The 25,061-nt window shown below is 38.6% G+C and overlaps 1 protein-coding gene across 1 annotated transcript in view; it reads left to right on the forward strand.

Moving 5' to 3' along the window:
- Positions 1–2,730: 2,730 nt before the first annotated feature.
- TMX4 (thioredoxin related transmembrane protein 4) overlaps positions 2,731–25,061 on the forward strand; it is a 42,994-nt gene continuing 20,663 nt past the window's right edge. Inside the window, exons 1-4 of the mRNA XM_067707503.1 lie at positions 2,731–3,076; positions 10,229–10,344; positions 19,306–19,351; positions 20,985–21,113. Coding sequence (XP_067563604.1) covers positions 2,892–3,076; positions 10,229–10,344; positions 19,306–19,351; positions 20,985–21,113 — 476 coding nt within the window. The 5' untranslated portion in view covers positions 2,731–2,891. The remainder of the gene's footprint in view (positions 3,077–10,228; positions 10,345–19,305; positions 19,352–20,984; positions 21,114–25,061) is intronic.

The raw sequence follows: 25,061 nt of genomic DNA on the forward strand, positions 1-25,061 counted from the left end.
ATTTTGAATCCTATTGCATTAGATTTACAGATTAATTTGGGGAAATTGACATCTCCACAAAGTCCTCTAGCTTTTTTCATATGTCTTGCATGTTTCTTTCTTTCTTTGGGTAGTTTTTGTTGCTCTTGAATGTGATGTTTGTCTATATTACATTTTAAAATTAATTCTTACTGGTATATAGGAAGAGAATTGACCTGTGTATATATCTCTTGTATGCAGCTTTTCCTGAGCTCACTTATTAGTTTTGAAAAAAAATTAGTTGATTCTCTTTCCCTAGCAGGTGGTCCTGGGGTTGCTGTTTGCTGTTTCTTAGAGGCTTATCACGGCTCCTTTTGGATTCATTTCTAGTCACTAGCCTGGAACAATTCAGTTTATTTCAATCATTTATGGTTTCTTCTACCATCTGTTCTAGGAAGTGTCCTATTTAATAATTCTCCCTCCACCTCTTGTTCCTGTAAGGCATTTAGCAAATCTGTTTGTGTAATTAAATTCCTGTACTATTATTACTTTATGGACTAATTTTACAGCATTGTGTAGCTTATTTAATGTTTCTCCATCCTCAATAGGAAAATCAGTGCATATTACTATAACTTATTACTATGGAGTTTGTAATCTGAATACAATCTCCTTATCTCCTTATCTTAGTAATATTAAGTCCCACATTGCCAATTTTATCAAGGTCTTTGCTTGTTACTATGTTTTTAAAGTTTCTACCATTGGAATATTTGTTGTTATCTTGCTTCCTTTTCCTACTAGGAGCCATGTGTTTTTGTGTAACCATAGCTGCCCACAGTGCCACCACTGGAAACTGCTCTAGGGACAAAAGTTCTTTCCCCCAGTGCCAAGTACCAATCTTCTATAAACTGTGATTCCATGCTTTAAACATGAAAAGGATTGAGCCCTGACCTAATTATCTAGGCATTATATTTATCTCATTTATATCTCAATATATATTTATATTTATCTCATTTAATCTTTATAGCCACCTTATGCCGTAGGTTCTATTATTACCTGCATTTAAAAAGAAAAGTTGGTGTTAACTGGTTTTAGCCCCAAGTCACATAGGTAGAAAGTGTCAGGCCAATGCCCTAGCCTAGTCTGTGCCACCCCACCACACACTTGCCCACACATGCTTGCTATACTCCTTCCTAGTGACCCTAGTCTGAAGGCCAAGAAATGCAATCCTTGAACACTCATTTTGTGTTAGAAGTAAGGAAGAGCTTCAGCAATGATACTCTCCTTTCCTAACTTTTCATTTTGCGAATTTTCCAGCCTACACAAAAATAGAGAGAATAGCAAAAATGAACTTAGCTTCAGCACTGATTGATGTTGTGCTACTTTTGTTTCATCCATTTTCCTTCCACCGCCCCCAAATTTTATTTTTGGAGTAAAGAGAATTTTAGACATCATATTATTTCACCCATAAATATTTCACTATCTGTAACCAATAAAGGCTTCTAAAATATAATCATAACACCATTATCACACCCAACAAAATTAACACTAATTCCTTAATATCAGATCCTATTTTAAGAATTTGTTTTACCAATCATATATCATATACAAAAGCTACACTGAAAAGAATGATAGAATTTCTGTGTATGCCATTTCTTCCTAAAAACAAAATAAAATATTTCCCACTGAGTTTATAGGACTGATCTGTATAAAATAACTGACTTTTGGTAACATTTACTGCAAGGCCACTTTCCAAGTTTACAGTGGTTTGTAAATTTGGGTCTTACAGATAAGGGCTGGCTCCACACAGAATTGAGCAACAACTAATTAACACCTAATTCAGGTATGATCATCTCTGCCGGCAAAATTCATCTTTGTCACCTGTAAGTACTGATTGGAGATTTATCTCATGTGCCCTGCAATACTCTTAGTTGCATAGCTGTCTTTGTTGATTTGATTTCTGCCCAGGACAGAAATCACACTTTTTCATGATATATTGACCACACTACCCAGTTTTATGCTTTTCACATCTAATGAATTCTTGTAAAGCAACACTTTGAAACAGCACACCCGACCTCTGATTTTAATTCAGTCTTACATACTAAGGGTGGAGTGATCTCAAGGTACAGATGCATCGAATGGGTATCTGGAAAGAGATGTGGAAATCATTTAAGGCCATTCTCATTTTAGATCTAACAAAAGTGTAGCCAAGAGAAGCGAGAAGTCATTTAATCGCAACTGGCACTATTCTTATTGACTCATTTTATCTGTTAGTACCCATGTTTTAAACGTTTTTTTGTGAAATTAACATTATTTTTGTAAAAAATAGAATTGCATGGTCTAGTTTCATTATCTCCAATTAGGCAGTGCTACTTCATTATACACAGGCAAAGAGTACTTAAAATTTCCTCTCCCATTCAGTAAGAGATGCCCAACATGTCCTTTTGTTTTTCCATTCAGCAGTTTACTTGTAGTCCATTGCTGTTATTTTTGCTACCATTGAATAGGTGATGCATTTTTTTATTACTGGAGACGTTTCTCTTTAGAAAAAGCCACACGCACCAACCGCCATCCGCCCCCCGCCCCCCGCACCCCCTACTGGAGCCCAGGCACACGCCGGGCAGGTTCTCAGTTAAGCAACAACGGCTCATCTGTTTATTTTCAACGCAGCGGTCAGGAGGGGGAGGGCGGCCGTTGCCAAGGCAACCGACGCCCCGGGCAACAGCGAGTCGTGGCGGGAGGGGGCGTGGCCTCCGCGGCCCGGGCCGATAAGAGGCGGTGACTGCCATCCCATTCTCGAGCTGGGCTGGTCGGCGCGGTAGGGCGGAGGTGGGGCGGCCCGGTTTTTGCTCGCACTACTTGGGAAGGCCCGGCCCGTAGGCCGGCCGTACCCTCTGCCCCAGACCCTGCCGAGGTGCCTCGCTCCGCGTCCAGACATGGAGGGCGGTCGCCGTGGCTCGCTGCTCACGGCGCTCCTGGTCGCCTGGGTCGCGGCGGCGGCAGCTGCGGAGGCGGAGGCCGGCCCGGAGCAGGCCGTGCTGCCGCAGGAGCGGAGCCTGGTGCGGCCCATGACAGCCTCCAACTGGACGCTGGTGTTGGAGGGCGAGTGGATGCTGAAATTGTGAGTGTGCCCGCCCGCCCCGCTCGCCACACGGCCTTCGCGGCTGCCGCCCTCTCCCACTACCGCAGTGCCTACTGGGCTAGACCTCGGGCCGGGACCCGCCCAGCCAGCGACCTGCAGAGCTGGGCCAGGCCCCCGACGCTGCGCATGCGCGCCCGGCCCTCCGCGTTGAGGGCTGCGGGTGTAGTGCATCTTCTCCTGCCTGACTAGTTACCTATTTTGAGAGGAAGTGTTTTAGGGATGGGGTGGATGAGCGGTTTACCAAGGGGAGGAAGGGGAACAGAGAAATCTGCAAGAAAGTCTCTAGCTTTTGATAAAAGTGTATGTAGAGGGGAAAGGGCTGTCATTCAGTGACGCTTCTGTACGGAATAAATAACGTAGCACTGACTAGGCAAGGTACTTGTTGAATGAATAATTGCAGCATGGTGAAGGGCAGACCAGTCTGTACAAAGTATCTCAGTCTTCATTTTGAAGACCCGATGTCCTTGTGAAAGATAAACGGAAAGGTGGGTGCCTTTGAAGCTTTAAAACAAGTTTGCAAATAAATGTTGATATTTGCTATAGTTTTTAGAGGTAGAGATTTCTGGGTAGGTATCATAACTTAATTGTGCTAGTGTCTTAAAGAAAAGGATATTAATAAATTGCCCCTTTTGAACAATAAAAGGTACATATTGGATAGTGCCTTGGCTTGAGGAGAGGTGGGAAAATGCAGTTTTGAGTTAGGAGCAGGGAAGATTTATTCATTATAGTTTAAAATTTAGGAAGGAAGTAACCATTCGAAAGACGGCTTGAAATAGGCAGTGGGCAGATGTCTCAATAGGCTAGAGAGACCATCGTGGGGGGCTTGTAAGGAAAATGGAGAATGGCTGAAGAAATAATCACCGAGACCACATCTCCTTAGCCTGTGGTTTTCAGATGATACACATACTTGATTGCTAACATCTCTTAACTAATTTTACGTTGAGGACACAGACTTTCACAGAATTGAAATTTTCCTTCATTTGTCTTAAGACTAAATTTTGATTCTTTGAATTTAGATTGCAAACAGATTATTCTATAGACTGAAAACCTCAGGCCCAAAAGTTGTAAGTCACTTAGTAGATGACATTGTTCAAAGAACATAATGCACAGTACTGTTTCAAACAAGTATTTACCTTTTGGTCACAAAGCAGGGGATATTTTAGACTTCAAAGTAAAATGCCTTTGGTATCATAATAAATCAATGAAATTATTAAAGAGATCTGTAGACATGAAGCACTGATTAAAATTAACCAATTAACTACTTTGAATAGAGTTGAGGTCATTTTCTATTTAAGAGAGAAAATTTTAAAGTAAGCATGACAGGACTGTCATGTTTGTAATAATTGCAAGAGTTTTAGAGAGATTGTTTTATCAGCTAGTAGTACAGAAAGTTGTTTTTTAAGTAGGTGCTTGTACAATGGAGGTTTTCTAGATGTCAGTTTTCTGATTAAAACTGAGTTTGTGTATGTGCATGATGAAGGTCAAAGCAGAAAAGACTTGTTATGTTTAATGGCCTCAACTCCTTTATAGTTCCTTTTGGAGTAGCTATGTTCTTATTTTTCTTTTTTTAAGTAAAAACTAAGAACACTAAAGCTCAGGTAAGTGTAAGCCAAGTTAAGATTATAAACAAGCAACAGCCAACAACTCTTATGGCTATGTTGGTGGTTCAAATTTTACTTCATAAGTGTACAAGCTGAGGTGTAGTAATCAATTGTTGTAAGCTTGCTATGTGTCCATTGTATGGAGTTATGTTTGGGCTCTGGTTCAGGATGATACTTGTAACCGAAAGTAAGCTGTGTAGACACTTGAGATCTTCTTAGAAGTTCTCTTTTCATCGAGTACACTTCAGAATAGGTTGATATGAATGAAGTACAGCTAGAAAGGAAAGAACCATTACCTCCAAATTCCAGAAGCTAAGTGCTCGTCCTGAAGAAAACTGTGGCTGTTTATTTGTGATATTCCTCATCCCTTTGACAAAATCCAACACTTAAAAAAAATAAAATTTATATCTTCAGTACCACTATAAGCCTACTATAAATTTCTAGAAATTCTTTCAAACATCCAGTAAGTTATCAGATTTTTTTTTCTGGTGTGTATAAGAGAAAAACAAAATGTGTTAATACTTGCTCCCATGTTAGTACTTTGTTCAGATGAACTGGTCATAATAAATGGAGATTTTTAGGGATCCACAGGTGATGATATATTTAACTTCTCAAAAGAAGCAAGTTAGGAGGCTTTCTGATAATATTAAAATTTTAACATTACTTTGAATGACAGTTCTTTACTTGTTCATTTGTTTATATGCTACCTCTCCTCTGGGGACTTTTTCTTTTTGATCCCACTTCGTACAAAGTTCCTATAATACAATTCCTGGTTAGATTGGTATCAATAATTTATTTTGAACCAACACTTGCTTGGTTCCCATCATATCAGTGCTTGAGAATACTACTTTTGTTCTTTTGAAACACAAAAATATACAATATAATGCTGTTCTGGTGGCTTTTTTACCCCAAGTCTATAAGTAGATATCTACAAAGCTTAATTTTGACCCACATACTTTAAACTGATATCTAGAGGAAAAATATGTCTTTGGGTTAAAATATCTAAAATATTTATCTCTAAGGCATAGAAATCTTTATAAAGCAATACTTTTTCTGACTTTGTTCTTGGGATGATCATGTTTCAAAATTGAAACTAGTCATCTGGTGATGGAGAAAAGCCTCATGTATTTCCCTAGGATCTCTTGGTTTTAGTGTTGTTTTTCTAGTATCCTTCTTATACTTGGAGAGAACATCATTGCCTTAACTTGCCCATATCAAATAGTTATAATTTCTTGCAGTTTCATCGATAGTGGTGATTTATTGATTGAATGTATAAGAGATAGTCATTAAATGCTTGTTATGTGTCAGGTTCAGGGTTGGGGACTTGGGAGGATGAAGGTGAATAAATTACATTTCTTGATCTCAAGGGACTGGCATGTCTGCTGGGCTGTGAAGGAAATAAGTAGCATAGGTAGCATTTGTTTATTTAGCAAATGTTTGTTGAATGCTTCCTCTCTCTTGAGCATTCCTCAGTGGTTCTCACCAGGGTACTATTACCATTTTGAGTTGGACAGTTCTTTGATATGTGGGGATGGCTCACACATTGCAGAACCTTTGGCATCCCTGGCCCCTGCCCATAACATTCTAGTAGTCATGTGATATCAAAAATATTTAAACCTCCATCCCCTATACACACTTCCAAATGCCTCTGACTGGAAACCACTGCCTTAGGTACTTTTATGGGTAATTTAAAAGCATGCAAAAGAGGAGCTTATAGGCTAACATAGAAGTATTTGATTTCACATTGTTTCCACAAAGGGTAATCATCCACATCTTCTCCATCGTCATCATCATCACAGTAAATAGTTACATTGCTAACATCAGTGTAAGCAATTCAGAATGCCCTCTTTCAGAATTTGAGCATCCCAGAAATCTGGTGCAGGATCATTATTCTCATTATCATTAACTAAAGGAGACGAAAACTTGGGAGGTTAAAGCTTTAACCCATATCCTTAGTAAGTGGTGGGCAAGGCCAGAACTAGAATGCTGGCCTGAGCTTTGCAATCCCCAGTGCAAGCTGAGGAGAGTAGTTGTATAGTGGGGGAGCCTGGAGGAAGGCACAGAGCCTGGCTGACTCATGCTTATGCTTTCAGCTGGCCTGCACCCTGACCCATATAAGAGGAGGCCTTTTCCCTATGGGATTCAGAGGTCCACCCATGACTTAGCATCTCTGTAATTTCTGCAAACTAAGAACATCGCTTTGAGTTCATTCCTGACACTCCTTACCATTCATACAGGTGCCCTGCCTTCTCTGTACCCAAACCACCCAGGAAAATTCTTTCTTATTTGTATCTAGCATGACCTTATCACAACTTATAATCAATTTATATGTTTTTGTACTTGGTTTTTGTCTTACTCCTCCTCTAGATGATAAGCTTTTAAGTAGAGGAACAAAGTTTTTCCTCCTCCTGTTTACAGAACCTTAATAACTGTCAAGTTCTAGGTGTTCAATAAATACTTTTTGACTCAGTGAATGAATGAATAATAGACTTTAATTGTTCTTTAATAACGAGCTAGTATATCACTGAAGGAAACAGCTGTATATATTTTCTTAGGTACTAAGGATAATCACTATCACCTCCCCTTTGTTCATTGATGTAATAAATAGTTACTGTGACCTAGAATGTGCCAGGCTCTGTTCTAGGTACAAGCAATGCACCAGTCACTGCCTTCATGGAGTATTCATTCTAGTGAAATTTCTCTAGCAGGTGTCATGGTAGATCCTAAATGACTATCTTTTAGATACAAAAGAATACTAATAGTTTAAAAAGTTGCAACAACAGTGGACCAGTTCCCACTTCTGAGACTCAGGGCTGCTTTATCTCCGTCACCAAAAGAACACACTAGGTTAATGGATGACCTTGGTACATTCCAGCACAATAAACTCTGATTAAATCTTAGCAATAATGGCATTAACAGTGCCACAGACCAGTGGGTAACAGCGACAAAGAAAATGGAGTATCTAAAATTACCTCAGTGGCATTTGTATATTTTGAGGGTCAGTTTCACCAAAATCTCTATTTATATAATAGTCTGTCTAGAGATTAGGGACTAGGATTTTTTAAAATGATGAAATTTGCATGATTTAATCATTACTGATATAGCAAATATGTTGTATGCAGAAACAGTTGTATGCAGAAACTGTTCTAGGGAAACAAAGCAAAGAGGATCAGAAGTTAATTAAACTGTACCTCAAACTTTCTTCCTTTCTTTTGGTAATGTCTTTCTTATTCCTACTGTCTGTCTCTCTGTCTTTCTCTGTTGGATCTTATTTTCCTTGGACATTTTTATCACACAAATACCTCCATCTGTGTTCCTGCTCTGTGTGGTCTGAGGTGACTGTCAGCAAGTCTCTCTGAATCTGCCTTGTTGCCTTACAACAGTGAGGCCATAAGGTTCAGATGAGCTAACGCATCATAAAAATGTCTCTGAAACCAGGCGTATATTACAAATGTCATTTACATTAATGATTTTCTTAATATGTGCCTGCTTTACATGTGTCATCTAATCTTTCAATAACCTTCTAAGGTAGCTGCTGTTATTATCCCATTTTATAGTTGAGAAAGCTGAGGCATGGAGGGATTATTAACTTGCTCAAAGACACATGGTTAATTTGTAATTGGTCTCTCTGATGCCTCTGGCAGAACTCTTATCCAATATATTGAAATGCCTGTTGAAATGTACTTAATAATAAAATGTTCCTTTTTTCCCTAGAGTTTACCAACTGCTTGCCCCAGTCTCATCTGCCATTTGGATATTTAGAAAATATGTAGAAAACAACTATTTTCTCAGATGAAGAATATAATTTTCTTTAAAGTTTGTTCACTTATGTATTCTGCAAACAGTTATTGAGCACTTACTGTATACCAGGATGTACTTTGCCTTGGAAGTGTAGGTATACAGTGTTTATAGAAAAATCCACATTCAAAGATGTCATGTCAGCAGATTGTTCTTGGACCATGTTCTCTGGTCCATGTCTCCTGGACCTCAGGGATTGGTCAGTGAGCTATAATGGGAAGATTAATGACCTTTTAGAATGATCTTGGAATTGGCTATACTAGTCTTTTTTTTTTTTTTTTTTTTTTGCGGCACGCGGGCCTCTCCCTGTTGTGGCCTCTCCCATTGCGGAGCACAGGCTCCGGACGTGCAGGCTCAGCGGCCATGGCTCACGGGCCCAGCCGCTCCATGGCATGTGGGATCTTCCCGGACCGGGGCATGAACCTGTGTCCCCTGCATCGGCAGGCCGACTCTCAACCACTGCACCACCAGGGAACCCCTATACTAGTCTTTTTTAAAGATAGAGCTAGAGAGGGCCAGCCTTCTACCTCTTCTCTTTGCTTCCATCATATTCTTCCCTGATCCATTATCCACAGAACTGCTGGGTGCATTTTACAAAATGTGAATCTGATCAGAATTCTCTTACCTCTTTAGGGCTAACCATGGAGCTTCAAATAGAGTGCTAACTCTTTATACAACTTTAGTTAAATGCTCAGTACTCTGCACCTTCACACACATTGTTCTCTCTGCTTAGATTAGAACATTCCTTGATCCCTCTCTGACTGTTACTCCTCCTTTAGATCTTAGCACAGTTGCTTCTTTCTCTTTGGGCCCTTCTGAGATCACCCAGCGCCTGAGTGTCTCTATACCATCTTTTCTATACTCACATTTGCCACCTGGTTTGTAATTACCTCTTTGGACTGTATACTCCCTAAGGAGAGGAGGCACATCTGTCTTGTTCACAGCTATAGCCTCAGCTTCTTGGTTGGTGCTCAGTTCATGTTTATTGAATGAAAAAAATTAATGTAAAAAGCAGAGCTCTGATTGAAGACACAGGTTCTTCTAATTCTTAAGTGTCAGGTAGAGTTGGTTTAGCATATAGCTTCTGCTTTCTTTCTCGAAATGGTTCAGAACTGCCACAGATCTTTGGAAATGACACACATTCTTGAGGACCCACTAGCAGATCTTGTGGTCTTCGCTCATCAGATTTGTAGCTTTGATGGATTTGAAACTGGTTTGGCTAGTTTAGGAGCACCCTTATGAAAATTGTTCTCCTTTAGTAGCACTTTCAAAACAATGTTCACCCTCAAATATCAAAAACTATCTGGAAAGTGATAAAATTTGGGTTGATTGTAGCAATAACATTGAAATAAAATACTTTAAGTATTATAGTAATTTGTGAAAAATCTTAAAACTTTGGCTAATTTTTTCCCAGGGGATTGATATTCCTCCTGGAATATATATATAAATATTATATACTTATAATATATAAATAATATAATAATATTATAATATAATATGTATTAATAATATAATATATAAATATAAATATTATATATTCATAATATTTATATTAAATTCTAGGAGGGAAATGTGCTTCTGTTTTTCTTTGTCTAATGACTTTGGGAAAACTTGCTTTTGTGTCTCCCTTTAGTTAAGAATTTATTTTGTCAATTTAAATACTCTATTTCTCTATTTTATTTTACAGATATTTTTCATGTATGTATATTGATTAGCTATTATTCTTTTATAGTTATGCCCCTTGGTGTCCATCCTGTCAGCAGACTGATTCAGAATGGGAGACTTTTGCAAAGAATGGTGAAATACTTCAGATCAGTGTGGGGAAGGTAGATGTCATTCAAGAACCAGGTACTGTAAATGTTGAACATTAAATGCAAAAGTTAGTTGCTTTTAATTTTAATTTTTTCAAGCATTCAGAAAAGTTGGAAGACCAGAATATTGATTACCCATGAACTGACCACCTAAAATCAAGATAATATTTTAGCATATCTGCCATCTGTCTGTGTTTGTATTTACACATACATATGTATATATATTTATATTTTTATTATTTTTTTGCTAAGTCATTTGAAAATAAGTTGCAGACATCCTGAGACTTCACTCTTCAATACTTCAGCATATTAAAATCTCCCTAATTATTTCCCACATGACTTTTTATAGTTTTTTAAACCAGGATCCAATCATGGTTCACCAATTACATTTGGTTGTTATGTGTTCTTAGTCTCTGTCAATCTAGAATAGTCCTCCATTCTTTCTATGCCATTGATATTCTGAAGAGAACAGGCCAAGGATTTGCCTAGATGTTTCCTTATGGGGACATTTAACTTGTTCTTATATTTTCTGTAAACTTGAACTTCAGTGTAAATGCATAATTTGGATTAGACATTTATGGAAAGGTGATGCTGTGACTTTATATTGTATCCCGTCGTAAGACATGTACTGTCACTATTAGTGATGTTGAATTTGAGCATTTGGTTAAGGTGATGGCACTAAACATCTCAGTTGTAAAGAAAAGACCCCACTTTGTAGCTGGAAAGTAATCTGTGGGGTGATACTTTAGGCTTTTAAGATCTGTAATGATCTTACCTGAATCAAATATTTTATTAAGAGCTACAGAATGGTAAATTTCTAATTCTGTCACCATCTACATTTATTAGTTGTTAATGATATAATTTTTCAAAAGAGGGAGATAAAGGAGACATTAATTCTGAAAAGATACACACAGTAAATTTGTATTTATAGTTTAAAAATAACTTTATGTAACTTTGTGTATTATATATAAATTGAGAAAAGTTGGGTTTTTATGATTTAAATCTCAAATTTGACTATTTTAAAACTTTATAAGTAATTGTTTTCCTATCTATATTTAATTTCTACCTATTGCATCCTTTCACAAGGGGGAAAAAGATGGTAGGTGTGGAAATGTAGCTATTCCTTCTCTGTAATAACTGAGTTCAATAAACACAAAATAATGAATTACCAGTTACTGGGACAACAAAATGAATGGTGTCCGTTAAGATCTATGTGTTGACAAACCCATGGAGAGAGATTTCTGCTACAAGCCATGAGTCCTCAAGCCTCAATCTTTTTAAGCATTTAAAACAAAACCACTTCTGCCTCTCTGCTATTTAGAGATGGACAGTTATAGTTATTAGTTCATGATTTGGGCTATTAGTTTTCCTGCTTGGAGGTCAAATCATTGCAATGACATATCTGTGGTAAACTTGTTTTTGTGTTTTTAATAGTTTGAGTCCTTGTTAATTTGTGGGCACCAGACACATTTTATGATGAGTTTCTTAGACATGCAGCCGGCCTATTCCCATTTCAGCCTTTTGGCATACCTGCTGTGAATTCACAGCATGATTTGAACTAAACGAATTAAACAGTTAGCTTTGTGATGGATTCACAGATCTAAAGTCTAACTGAATACTGTCTTTCCTCCTAAAATGTAGACTTATAAACTGTTTTTCCATTGTGAATGGATGAAATGCTTTTTCGATAATGAAGTAAGAGAAATTGATTATGACAAAATATATTAAAAGCAAATTTATCATTGACTCATAGTATTTATATAAGTGTAAAACCTCTTCAAAGAAGAAGAAAAAAAGTCTTTGGTCTGATGTCCTATGAAACTAGTGAAGAAACAAAGTTCAAAAAACAAAATGTGGTTGTTTTGTGTCTTAGTATTTTTAAAGTAGAGGCTCTAGAATTCTTTTAAATGGTAACAACTGAAAACCTGTAACTGATAAGTAAAAATTAGGAGCCAGAATTCTACACACGTGACTGAGTGGCCTAGAGAATATTTCACTTTAGATTATTTTATGTTTATAAAACTATTTTATGTTTATAATTTTACTTTAAATTACAAACCTAATGCTTTCAAATAATATTTTAATAGCATTTAGAAATAATATGTTTATGCAACCAATTTTTGAGTTGATACCATGCACCAGACCCTGTTCTGGATAGCAGTGATACAGACGAATGATGCAGGTAAATAATGGTGCAGGTGAATAAGGAAGAAAAGACCTGGCTCCTCATTGAACTTACATTCTAGTGAAGGGGATAAACAATCACAAAAGAAAACTGGGAAATAATGTCTGGTGGTAGTAAGGGCTATGATGAAAAAGAAAGCAGGGTAAAAATGTAGAAAATGGTGGGAGCCACTATTTTAATAGGATGTCCAGGGAAGGGCTGTTTGACTGTAGGTCTTGACAAATTAAGGAAATGAATTTCAACAAGGTTTAGGGGAGGAGCATTCCAGGCAGAGCAAACAGCATGTGCAGGTAGGAGTAATTGGCTTATTTGAGAAACAATATGGTAGCCAGTGGGGTCCTTGAGACAAATGGGACTGGAGAAGGAGCTAGGGACCAGACCATTTAGGCTGTTGTTGGCCATGGCAAGGAGTTTAGGTTTTATACCAAGTATGATAGAAAGGAAGCTACTGGAAGGTTTTGAGCACGGGAGTGACATGATTTGATTCATGTTTTATAAGTATTCATTTGGCTATGTGAAAAATTGTCTGTAGGAGGTCGGAAGTGTAAGCAAGAAGAGAAGTTCAGAGGTTAATGCAATAGCCCAGAGTGGAGAGGATGGTGGCTTGCACTAGTAGCAGCAGTGGTAAGTGACTGGATTGGAGATACGGCATTTGGGTGGAATATCCTAAAGGATTTCCCAGTAGATTGGTTGTAGCACTTGGTGAGAGGAAAGAAGATGGAGGAGACTGAAGGAGGATCAGGTTTGGGACAGGGTTTAATTTGGAGATGTTTCATAGAAATCCAAATAGAGGTGAGCTAGAGATAGACATTTAAGGATCATCAGTGTAGATGGTATTTGAAGCAAAAGGACGAATTGAGATTACCTAGGGAGTGTGTGCAGAGAAGTGTTCTGTGGATTGAGAACTGGGGCATTACAACATTTAGAAGAAAAGAAGTTCCAGCAGCAGAAAAGGAGAAGCCAGTGAAGCAGGAAGGAGATGGAGAAGTATGGGGTCCTGAAAGCTGAATGAAGAGAACATGCCTTATGTGGCAAACCTCTGGGGCAGCTTGTCCCTATTCTTGGAAGCTATTTAAGTATTTACTTCATTTTTACAAAATCTTACCTCCTGAATGAGTGGGAAGCCGTCAAAATGATATTATTTTCCCCAGGGCTGAGCTCTTTACTAGATATTTCTGTATACAGATTGATATTTGGGTACAGATCTGCATTACTGTATCTTTCATCAGGGCTGCTGTGCACAGGAGTGCTAGTTAGGGATAATTTCATTTCTTTTTTAAAAAGAAGGGAAAGCAAGAATTTTTGAGGTGTTAATGCATACTCTTCAGTTATGCCTGTAACTCTTCCATTGGTATATCTAATAAGAGATTTTTTAGGTATTTGAAATAGAAAATAAGATTTCAGGATTATAAAGACACTGCATTTTTACAGCTGAGATGTAGAAGTCAAGGAGAGCACAGGCCTTAGATTAGATTGCATTATATTGCCTGTTTAATACTGCATAGGCCAGATGATGTTTCAGTTTAGTTGACTTTGGAAAATTAAATTTAATGAGTATATACTTGAACCTTCTGTTCCATGCGGATGAGCTTAGTTGTCCAGGACAGGAAAAGAGCAGCTGCTCAGAACACCCATGGCTGTTGCACTAGATGAGAGGTAAACCAGACCCTTACCATGGTCAAGAATAAGTGCTGTCTTTAACGCCACTAATTTATTATAGAAGACAATTTAGTTTACTGTACTTTAGTTAGTGTTGATATTTTAATTTTATAATTGTAAAACTTAGTCTTTTGTATTCTATTTTTACTGACAACTTTATTTCAATTTCAAAGGTAAGATTAGTTTTACTTTTTTTTTTAAATTGTTTTCCTTCTACTTCTCTCTTTGGTGATAATAACTAACTGTGGAATATTACGCAGCCATAAAAAGGAATGAAATTGGGTCATTTGTAGAGACGTGGATGTACCTAGAGAGTGTTATACAGAGTGAAGTAAGTCAGAAAGAGAAAAGCGAGTATCGTATAGTAACTCATACATGTGGAATCTAGAAAAATGGTATAGATGATCTTATTTGCAAGGCAGAAATAGAGACACAGACGTAGAGAACAAATGTATGGATACCAAGGGGGAAAGGGGTGGGGAGGGAGGAATTGGGAGACTGGGATTGACACATATGTGTTATTGATACTATGTATAAAATAGACAACTGCTGGGAACGTACTGTAAAGCACAGGGAACTCTGCCTAATGCCTGGTGGTAACCTAAATGGGAGGGAAGTATGAAAGGGAGGGGATATCTGTATGTGTATGGCTGATTCATTTTGTTCTGCAATGTAGGCTAACACAACATTGTAAAGCAACCATACTCTAATAAAAATTAATAAAAAAAACTGACATTTAGTAGCATTTACTTCAGCCTGTAATTGTGTTAAGCACTTACATACATTTTAGCTTCATTACAATCCTAGGAAGAACAAACTATTTATATATTATTACTCATAAAACTGAGGCTCAGAGAGGTTAAGTAACATGCCTAAAATAACACAGCTAATAAATGATAGAACAAAAGCTAGTAGCTGTCCCCATTTTCTTAATATTAAATTTAAATAATTTCTGTTGTGCTTTTGCATATGAAATTAGTTCCCTGCCATAAATTTTATTTCTCTAATCTTTAATTCTTCTTTTTCTTTTGCTATATGTGTTTAAGATAAGCTTGCTAATAAGAAATTAAAATTTTTTCTGCATTTTGGATTAATGTCATTTTATGCTGCAGTGCAATCTTCATTTTAAAGTGGAAGTTACCCTTAAAGTATAAAAGGTACCGTAGAAATTTTGGGATGTCTCCTTAAGTATTTGAGGTGTGCTTGTTTCTTCCATACTTTCTGAAGTTTGTGTCAGTGAACCATTATGCAAACCTTGAAATGAGCTGCTGCCCTGTTATAATTCTTTAAGATCTATACTTGTTTTTAAATCATAAAGCCACAACCTCACATGGTGCTTCTGTGTTCCAAGGTGGTCATGGTTTAACTTTTCAGGTGATGAAGGTCTCCCTTAACATTTCATAGTATCAGTATTAAAAATTAGAAGACATTCATATCAAAAACTATAAATTTCTTATACCCTTTAATGTAGCCATTTGGGGAACAAGTGTGCTGTTGTACCGTCTAGCCTGAATGAGAAAGATGCAGAAATCTCAGAGACCATCCATCACTGTGTTTCTTTTTTATTTTCGCATTGATTTTCATGGGTGCATTTATTTATAAAATTTTAAGTTATGTTATCCAAAATAAGGCACAATTTCCAAAGCACTTAAGACTAAACTAGTGTTTGTTACATCCTCTTATTTTATTCTAACTTTGAATCAGAGATTTAAATAAAGAAATTAATAACATTTATTAAGTACTTATATGTCAGACCCTGTTTTCTATGTGCTATATAAATATAAAATCACTTAATACTACAATACTGCAAGATAGAAATTGTGATGCCCATTTATAATAAGAAAACTGAAGCCTAGAGAGTTTAAATTAACTGTCTCATATTAAAGACTATTAAGAGGCAGAAGTGGAGTTTAACCCCAGGTAAGCTGGCTCATGAATCTGGAAATTCATATTGTATAATTTAATGTGTTTTATGAACTATTTTTTTTATACAGCAGGTTTTTATTAGTTATCTATTTTATACATATTAGTGTATATATGTCAATCCTGATCTCCCAATTCATCCCACCACCACCCCCGCCCCGCAGTTTCCCTCTTTGGTGTCCATACATTTGTTCTCTACATCTGTGTCTCTATTTCTGCCTTGCAAATGGTTCATCTGTACCATTTTTCTAGATTCCACATATATGCGTTAATATATGATATTTTTCTCTTTCTGACTTACTTCTCTCTGTATGACAGTCTCTAGGTCCATCCATGTCTCTACAAATGACCCATTTCGTTCCTTTTTATAGCTGAGTAATATTCCATTGTATATACGTACCACATCTTCTTTGTCCATTCGTCTGTCAATGGGCATTTAGGTTGCTTCCATGACCTGGCTATTGTAAATAGTGCTGCAGTGAACACTGGGGTACATGTGTCTTTTTGAATTATGGTTTTCTCTGTGTATATGCCCAGTAGTGAGATTGCTGGGTCATATGGTAATTCTATTTTTCGTTTTTTAAGGAACCTCCATACTGTTCTCCATAGTGGCTGTATCAATTTACATTCCCACCAACAGTGCAAGAGGGTTCCCTTCTCTCCACATCCTCTCCAGCATTTGTTGTTTGTAGATTTTCTGATGATTCCCATTCTAACTGGTGTGAGGTGTTACCTCATTGTAGTTTTGATTTGCATTTCTCTAATAATTAATGATGTTGAGCAGCTTTTCATGTACCTCTTGGCCATCTGTATGTCTTCTTTGGAGAAATGCCTATTTAGGTCTCCTGCCCATTTTTGGATTGGGTTGTTTGTTTTTTTAATATTGAGCTGCATGAGCTGCTTGTATGTTTTGGAGATTAATCCTTTGTCCGTTGACTCGTTTGCAAATATTTTCTCCCATTCTGAGGGTTGTCTTTTCGTTTTATGAACTACTTTTAAGATTTTGTATAAGTTAATGTTTTATAAACTACTTTTAAGATTTATTTTTGGGCTTCCCTGGTGGCACAGTGGTTGAGAGTCCACCTGCCGATGCAGGGGACATGGGTTCGTGCCCCGATCTGGGAGGGTTCGTGCCCCGGTCTGGGAGGATCCCACATGCTGCGGAGCGGTTAGGCCTGTGAGCCATGGCCGCTGAGCCTGCGCGTCCAGAGCGTGTGCTCCTCAACGGGAGAGGCCACAACAGTGAGAGGCCCGCGTACCACAAAAAAAAAAAAAAAAAAAAAAGATGTATTTATTTTTTATTTATTGCCATGGCCAATGATGACCAAGATCACATGAAGGATTTTAAGGAACAAGTTAAAAATACTGCTTTCAGTGATACCTAACATATATTAGAAATCCTATTTATTCTGATAAAAATAAAATCTAAATAGAAACTTGAGGTAGCGATGGGATGCTGTTTGTTCATTCTACTTTAAAAGGCCATATAAACAAAGCATAATTCCTTAATACTGTAACTCCTTAGATAAAATTTTTGAATGGTCATAAGAATCTCTAGCTAGGAGAGAAATGAGGTGAAACTGTTTGCAGTAATTATTTTAAGCTTAAAGCATATAATAGTTTAGGATTACCAATGCTTTTTCCCCTAGTAATTTAGCATTGGAAATTTATTTAAAAATACCCTTGTTCCCCTGCTGGGCTGTATTTCCAAACAATGTTAGAGGTGAACATGCTTGTTAAATCCTCAGTGGACTTCTCAGGTCACATGTGTTTTTGCAACTGCCAGTACAACCTTTTTCCCCCCCCCCAGATGTACAATGATAAGTGTATGTAGTAAATGTTTCTTTTTGTAAATTGATTTTTATTACCTTCAGAATACTATCTTTTCTTTTAAGTGCCATAAGGATGTTTTAGAGTCTACTTGGTTTGATATCAGAAAAAAAAAAGTAATTGTTTTTTGGGAAGACTCATCATTAATTAATAATTATTATACTGATTATAGGTTTAACTTATAGAATGGGTATAAGCAAATTTCCCGTGTTATTAAAAGTAAAGCTTCAGTGTTTCAAATTGCAGGTGAGACAGGAGAGATGTAAAATTTGAGCCACTTTATTTGAATAGCTATTTGATTTTGTCCAGATTGTTCTTCAATGGGAAAAGCAGAAGTTTTGAGAAAGGTGAAAATAATGTCTCATTTTTCCATGCTGGCCAGAGATAGCCTTCAGCTTTGCTTCTCTTTGCCAGAACCAGGCTTACTCACTTTTGGTGCCCACATAAACATTATTTATTTGTAAACATTTAAAGAGCATTATGCTCATTACTCCTATATCATTCAGGTTTTTGTTGCATGCCCCTTAATATCATCAATCTCTGTTTGTAGTCATGGTTGTGATTATTTTGATTAAGTTTTTGCCTCTGCCACTAGACTGTACGCATTTTTTGTTTATCTATATCTTGAATAGTTATCACAGTGCCCAGAACAAAGAAGGTGCTTAGTAAATATTTGCTGAGTGACTAAGGGTTTTCTTTATCTTTGTCTTCACGGTGTACCTGGCATAACAATTGATATGTAGTTAGTGTTTAGTAAAGGTTTGCCAAGACAAATTGAAAAAAATCTATTTAATGTATATAGAATCCCTTGACAGTACTTGCAAATATTATAAATGTGCAAAGATTATACATAACTTATTTTGTATTCCTTATTATTTTTTAAATGTATGACTGATGTAATAATACCTATTATTATTTATTGAGTCCTTTAGTATGTGCTACACACTTGATATAATGATCCAATATAACTTCAGAACAATTCAGTTAGGCTTTTATATCCCCATTTTATAGATGAGGTAGCCAAGACTCAGAAAGGTTAAGTAATTTATCTAAGGACACAAAGCTAGTAAATGGAGAATTTAGTTGTTTAACCCAGATTGCATGTCTCTAAAACCTATCCTTTCAGCCACCATATAATTCTAAGTATTACACAAGCCAGAAAACTCTAGTTTAACACATCAAAGATAAGCAAGTTGTATGTCATGACTAGAAAGTATTAGGTAAATAAAAATGGGTAAAAATTTATTTTAAAAAAATAGTAAATATGATTCAGTAATGGGAAAGATTTTGCTAATGTGGTTGTAAGAACAAGCTCAAGGCTGTTTGTTCTTGCACCTTAAGTTAGATGCTTGGTTTAGTCTGAGTTTGACTTGTAACTTTTTTTGTCTATGCTTCTTGTAGGTTTGAGTGGCCGCTTCTTTGTCACTACCCTCCCAGCATTTTTTCAGTAAGTTCAAATAATTTTCTGGTTTTACAAAGATTAGAAATCAGTAGATGTGTACTAGTATTCTAAGTTGTTTTCCATAACCGTCACTCATGCAGCTTAGCATTTGAAGGGAGAAAGACTGGTCTGCACTGAATGATAGTGATTAGAAGAGAGGAATGCTCAGGGTGCTACAGAGAAAGGAACCTAATTTCAGGTAGCAAATAGGTGAGGAGGTCAAAGAAGATTTTTCTGATGATGTAAAAGATGGGATGATTCTTAATAGATAGGAAGGAATAGGTTAAGCAGGCAAGGTAGAGAAGGCCTTTCCAGATAGAGGATGTATCATGGAAAAGCCCAGGAGAAAAGGAGATAACCTTCAGAGAACTGTAACTAGTTCTCTGTGGCTGGCCCCTAGGGTACAGCTGGATCATCCTGGGTGATGGGGCCAGAGAGGCTTAGGTAGTGAGAGGGGGGAAGGAGAAAGGGATGGATTCCGGAGATACTTAGGAGATGGGATCATTGGAACTGGTGATTGATTAGCCATAAGGAGGAAGGAGCCTGTGATGACTTACCAATGGGCCATTCTTAACTAGTGAAAGCCTTTGAGGAGCCGTTAGAATAAGGTGAAGTTTGGAAGATAGAGGCCAGAATAGAGAAGATAATGTGAAGGGTTTATGCTAATTCCAAATGGGGAAGTTTAGGTGATAGCTTGATTTCAGGATCTAAAGCTCTTAAGAAAGATCTAGGCTAGAGATACATACTGGGGTTTAGATAACAGTAGAAATATAGACAATGAGAAATAGATACATTGGGAAGAGAAGCAGGTCAAGGATAGAACCTGAGTTGACCACCATTAGGACATCTGCAAAGGGAAACAGGGAGTGTGGAAATGAGAAGGGATGGACAGAGTAGTAGGAAGAAGTCCAGAGAGCTCATGTCATAAAAGCCAAGGGAAGGGAGGCTCAGCAGTGGACAGTGCCAATGACCCACCCAGGAAAAATGGCAGAAAAGTGCTCCATGGATATGGCACTTAAGAGTCATTGGAGACCTCTAATATGAGCAGTTTCCATGGAGTCATGGACGCAGGACCCCCGACTGCAGGAGTGTTGAATGAGTAATGTAAGAGGAGAAAATGGCAAGTGTAGACTCCTCCTCTAGGAAGCTTGACTGGCAAGAAAGCGAGAGGGAGGGAAGACGAAAGGCGTATGTGAGACTAAGAGGCATTTTGTTAATTTTCAGGGGAGGGACTTGGATGACATAGATTTGGAAATTTGGATACAATTTTTTAAAACTTGATAACAATTGCTGTTTTGCTGCTATAAGAGAAAAATCGGAATAATTGGTTGCAAAAATAATAAAAAGTAACTTGGCAGATTAGACAGTGCCAAGGACTCTGCTTATAGTCACAAATTGTGCAGTAATAAAATAGAATATTTAATACTTTCTGTTTTGGAATTCCTCATTTGTACTAGATAAGTATTTATGCGTGCTTTCTGACTTATACCTAACTATAACATTTCTTTTTCTTCATTTGAGCCAAGTTAAAATTCAGAGAGGAGTTCACATGTAAAACCAATAGTTATTTTGATTTTCATTGTCTGTAATACTTGATATTTTAATGGATTTATTTTCTATTTGTTTTTATAATTTACAGTGCAAAGGATGGGATATTCCGCCGTTACCGTGGCCCAGGAATCTATGAAGACCTGCAGAACTATATCTTAGAGAAGAAGTGGCAATCAGTTGAGCCTCTGACTGGCTGGAAATCCCCGGCTTCTCTAACGTAACTTGTTTTTTAATGACAAGGTGTTATTAATAGAACAGAAGGTCTCAAGTTAACAACCCATAGAACTTGACAGTCTACATTCTTCTTCATATTCACTTCTGGTTACCCAGACTACACATGCCTATGCTTGGCCCATGTTGTGTTTCTGGTTTTGTGACCCACATATGTTTCAGCTGGTTGTTAGGATACTGGGAATTAAGTACCCAGATTCAGGTGGGTTACAGAAATCCTCTCCTCTAACTTCTGCACCATGTCACCTGTTTTCTCTTTACAAAATATGGTGAACACCATTTACCATCCTTCCTTCCGTATAAATTATTCATAAGATAGAGGAGCAACTGTTTCTTGAATTATAGTTCATGAAGGAATTGCTCATGTATCCGTGTGGAAAATAAGACTGATGGTGTCTTTGGCTGCCTAGCAGAATACCGCTGGGGTAACTTTTGGCCATAATGGCAAACTGTATAATGCTTGGTGAGACAGATAAGGCCAAGCCATAATAACTTTTTCACAGTTTTAATTTTGAGTGAATTGTCATATTTGTAATTAATTTTATATTAGTATATATAAGTGTAAGGAATGTCCCTGCTGAAATAGGGTCAAATCATGCCATATTTCAGGAATAAGTAATCTGGTAGCATTTATAGGAAATACATGGCTTATTCTAAAAGCAGCTCATCTCTGGCATTTCATTCTGCAAATATGTGAGCACTGATTTTATGCAGGTACTGTTCCAAGTGCTAGATGTGCAGCAGTGAACAAGACAGATGTGACCCCTCTGCTCTCCTCGGGTGACTTAAAGTAAGACAGATTAAGAAAAAAACTAGGGATGTAAAGAATCATAGTCTAGATAAGGACTGTTCAGAAAAAAACAAAAAATAAACCTTTACTAAGTCAGGGACTAATTGTGGGAGTGTGGCCCTGCATTAGACATTAGATGGGGGCTAGGAGAGGTTGCTCTGAGGGGAGGACTGCAAGTGAGATCTAAAGACAGCATGGCCCAGCCAGGTGACGAGCAGGGGAGGAACGTTCCCAGGAACGGGCATAGCATCCGCACAGGCCCCAAATCGGAAAGAGCTCCGTGTGTTGAGGAGCAGAAAGGTGGCCAGTGAAAGGGTGGGAGAGGAGTGTAAACTGAGAAAGCGAGGAGGGCAGGAAGCAGATCATGCAGGCCTGTGGCCAGTGAGGAGCTGGGATGTTAGCAGCGCACACGGTGAGCAGAGAGTGGAAAAGGCCATGTGGAGAGGCGAGACAGGTAGAGTCTAGCCCAGGGATGGTGTCAGTGCAGATCAGGGTGGTGGCAGTGGGGATGGAGAGAATGCGTGGATCTAAAATATGTTTTAAACATCTGCCCCACATGCTGGAAGCCATCTCGCGCCGGTGGCAGCGTGCCTGCCACTCCACGTCCCACCACGCCGAGCCCCTGCAGGGGTCATCATGAGACAAGCTTGCCAAAATGGCCACAGCCAGTTAAGGAGACTGAGGGAAATTTTGAGTCACTGGACCTTGCAGACCTTGCTAAAAAGTAGCCATGGTGGCGCAAGGTGTTTGGGTAGGAATCTGGGCCTTCAGCCGAGAAGTATAGCGTGGCAACCCAGCTGTTAATTGGAGGTGTCACTGGATGGTGTATGGGTTTCATATTCCAGAAGGTTAGAAAGTGGGCTGGAAAAGGGACTGATCCACAGGATTTTTGAGACTTTATGAGTTCTGAGAATGTAGAAAAATTGGAATTAATTCTTAAACTTGCAGGTGATCCTTTGAAAAATGTATGTTTTTCAGACCTTCCTTTTAAAATGTTTGCCTTGGACCGGGGCACGAACCCGTGTCCCCTGCATTGGCAGGTGGACTCTCAACCACTGTGCCACCAGTGAAGCCCAAAATGTTTGCCTTTTAACTTACCTTGGGAATGATGTATTGAATTTGGAAATTGTAGCTACCAGTAGATGTGTGGCATTTTTAGGAATTCATCCATTTCCATTTTTTTCCTTATTATATTCTGGTAGTATTTTAAGGCAACATGTTATTTTGCTTGTAACAAGTATGAATCATACACAAATCATAATGGTATGAGCCACTTTGTTCTATATTTTTGTACAAGAACTCAATTTTTTTTTTTCACTTTTTATTATGGAAACTTTCAAACATACATAAAAGTACAGAAAATAGTACAATAACCCCCATGTACCCTTTACCCACCTATAATGATCATCAAATTATAGCTTTTTTTAATCAATTGTTTTGAAAGAGATACCAAATGTGTCATTCTGTTAAAGGTAAGAACTCGTTTTGCAAATCATAAATACAATACCCTATTATTATACTCATCTGACCCCACCCAGACCAATGGAATGGGGGCTGCAAAACCTAACTGAAGTGCCTTGTGCCCCTTTGGGCTGCAGGTAGTGGGAGTGGTCTCTCTAGTGGGGTGGGGGTGGCCTTTATCCCCCTGCGATTATTGGTGGTGACAAAAATTAGCAGGTTGCTCTAAGCTGCTTTGGGCGGGTTACAATAGATAATAGACTGAAATAAGATTCTAGCTTCTTCCTGAGGGACATGGTTGAGGTCCGTATTGCAGGTTGGCCTCATCCTATTGCAGTGAGAATGGCCTTGAGTTTTGCCTGCTGAGCGGGGCCACCACTGGTGGCCGTGCAGAGTGGGTGCTGAGGTTGCACAGTGGCGGTGCTGTGGTGCACATCACTGGTGGCATTTAGGAGAGCTCCCTCAGGCACTCAGGGGAGCCTCTAAATGGAGACACTGTTGCCAGCAGCTTTGCCTCAGGTGAAGTGAGAGAGATTTCCCCCAAAGAGCAGCTGCCACCCCTCCATGCCAAACTGAGATGCCAGGACCAGGCAGCTGCCCATGGATGCTCTGCTTCCTTGTGATTGGCAAGACCTCTTTAATGAGGCATGCATTTTTCTCCAGTACCCAGAATCCAATAATGTGCTGGGCCTCCTTAGTGATGGGGACTGAAGACACAGCAGCTTTTCTTTGACTGACAGAGGGATTAAGCGTCTCCAGTCATCACTTTGACCGTGTTCGGGTTTCAGCTTCCCTTGCTCGGGGCTTCCCTTCCTGTAGTTTGGCCTGGCCTGGAGAACCTCTGACAGCTGGTGGCTGGAGTGCCTGTGAGACTTTTCTCTCTTTTCACTCCTCACCCCAGAGCTCCTTCTGTCCCCTCCTGGCATCCCTGCCACTCTGGGCCACCCTTTGACCCAGGCTCCCTCCTTGTGATGGACCAGGTAAGATGGGAGCTGTAATGCAGAAGAGAGGGAGAGGGATCCAGTGGCACTTTCACTTTCCGGCTGCTGCCCACTCAGGGCCAACAAATAGATGCTCATGTCTTCAGTCTTCCTGAGGCTCTGTATCTGCATTGTTGACACGGTTTGAGCTTGAGCAGTCCCATTGTCATGAGCATCACTGTCATTGTTATAACATACAAACAAGGCTTTCCTCCCGCTGCCCACCTGGGCCACTTGTCTGCTCCCACCTCTCACCACTCAGCTTCAGGGACATTCATCAGTAGGCAGGGGGCCAGGGGTGGGGATGGGGGAAGGAGGCGCCTGACTGTCACACCTGGCCTGCCAGCTGGGTGAGAGCCCTCCTTACCGGACCTGGCAGGACACAGGACACAATTAAAAGGTGAATCTTACATAATTCTAGCTAACATACCCTTGGGTTGGGTGCTTGTGGTTTTGAAGTGTGTAACTGTTATAAAGATGTTCTCTCCATCATCCTTTTGTGTGACTTTTGCAGAAAGATGGACATGACTGATGGTTGGGCTCTTACTTGAAACTTTTACTTTTGTGTAGTTTGGGAAATGCAGTAAATTTCTGGTTGAAAAAAATGGCTTAGGGATAGATTTGAAATATCTGAGTATCATTAGTATTTCATGATGATGTCAATTTCTTCTCTGAGGGAAGCTTACTTAAGGCCACTTTTGGACCC

This window comes from Pseudorca crassidens, chromosome 15, assembly GCF_039906515.1.
Source record: "Pseudorca crassidens isolate mPseCra1 chromosome 15, mPseCra1.hap1, whole genome shotgun sequence".
Taxonomy (NCBI): Eukaryota; Metazoa; Chordata; class Mammalia; order Artiodactyla; family Delphinidae; genus Pseudorca; species Pseudorca crassidens.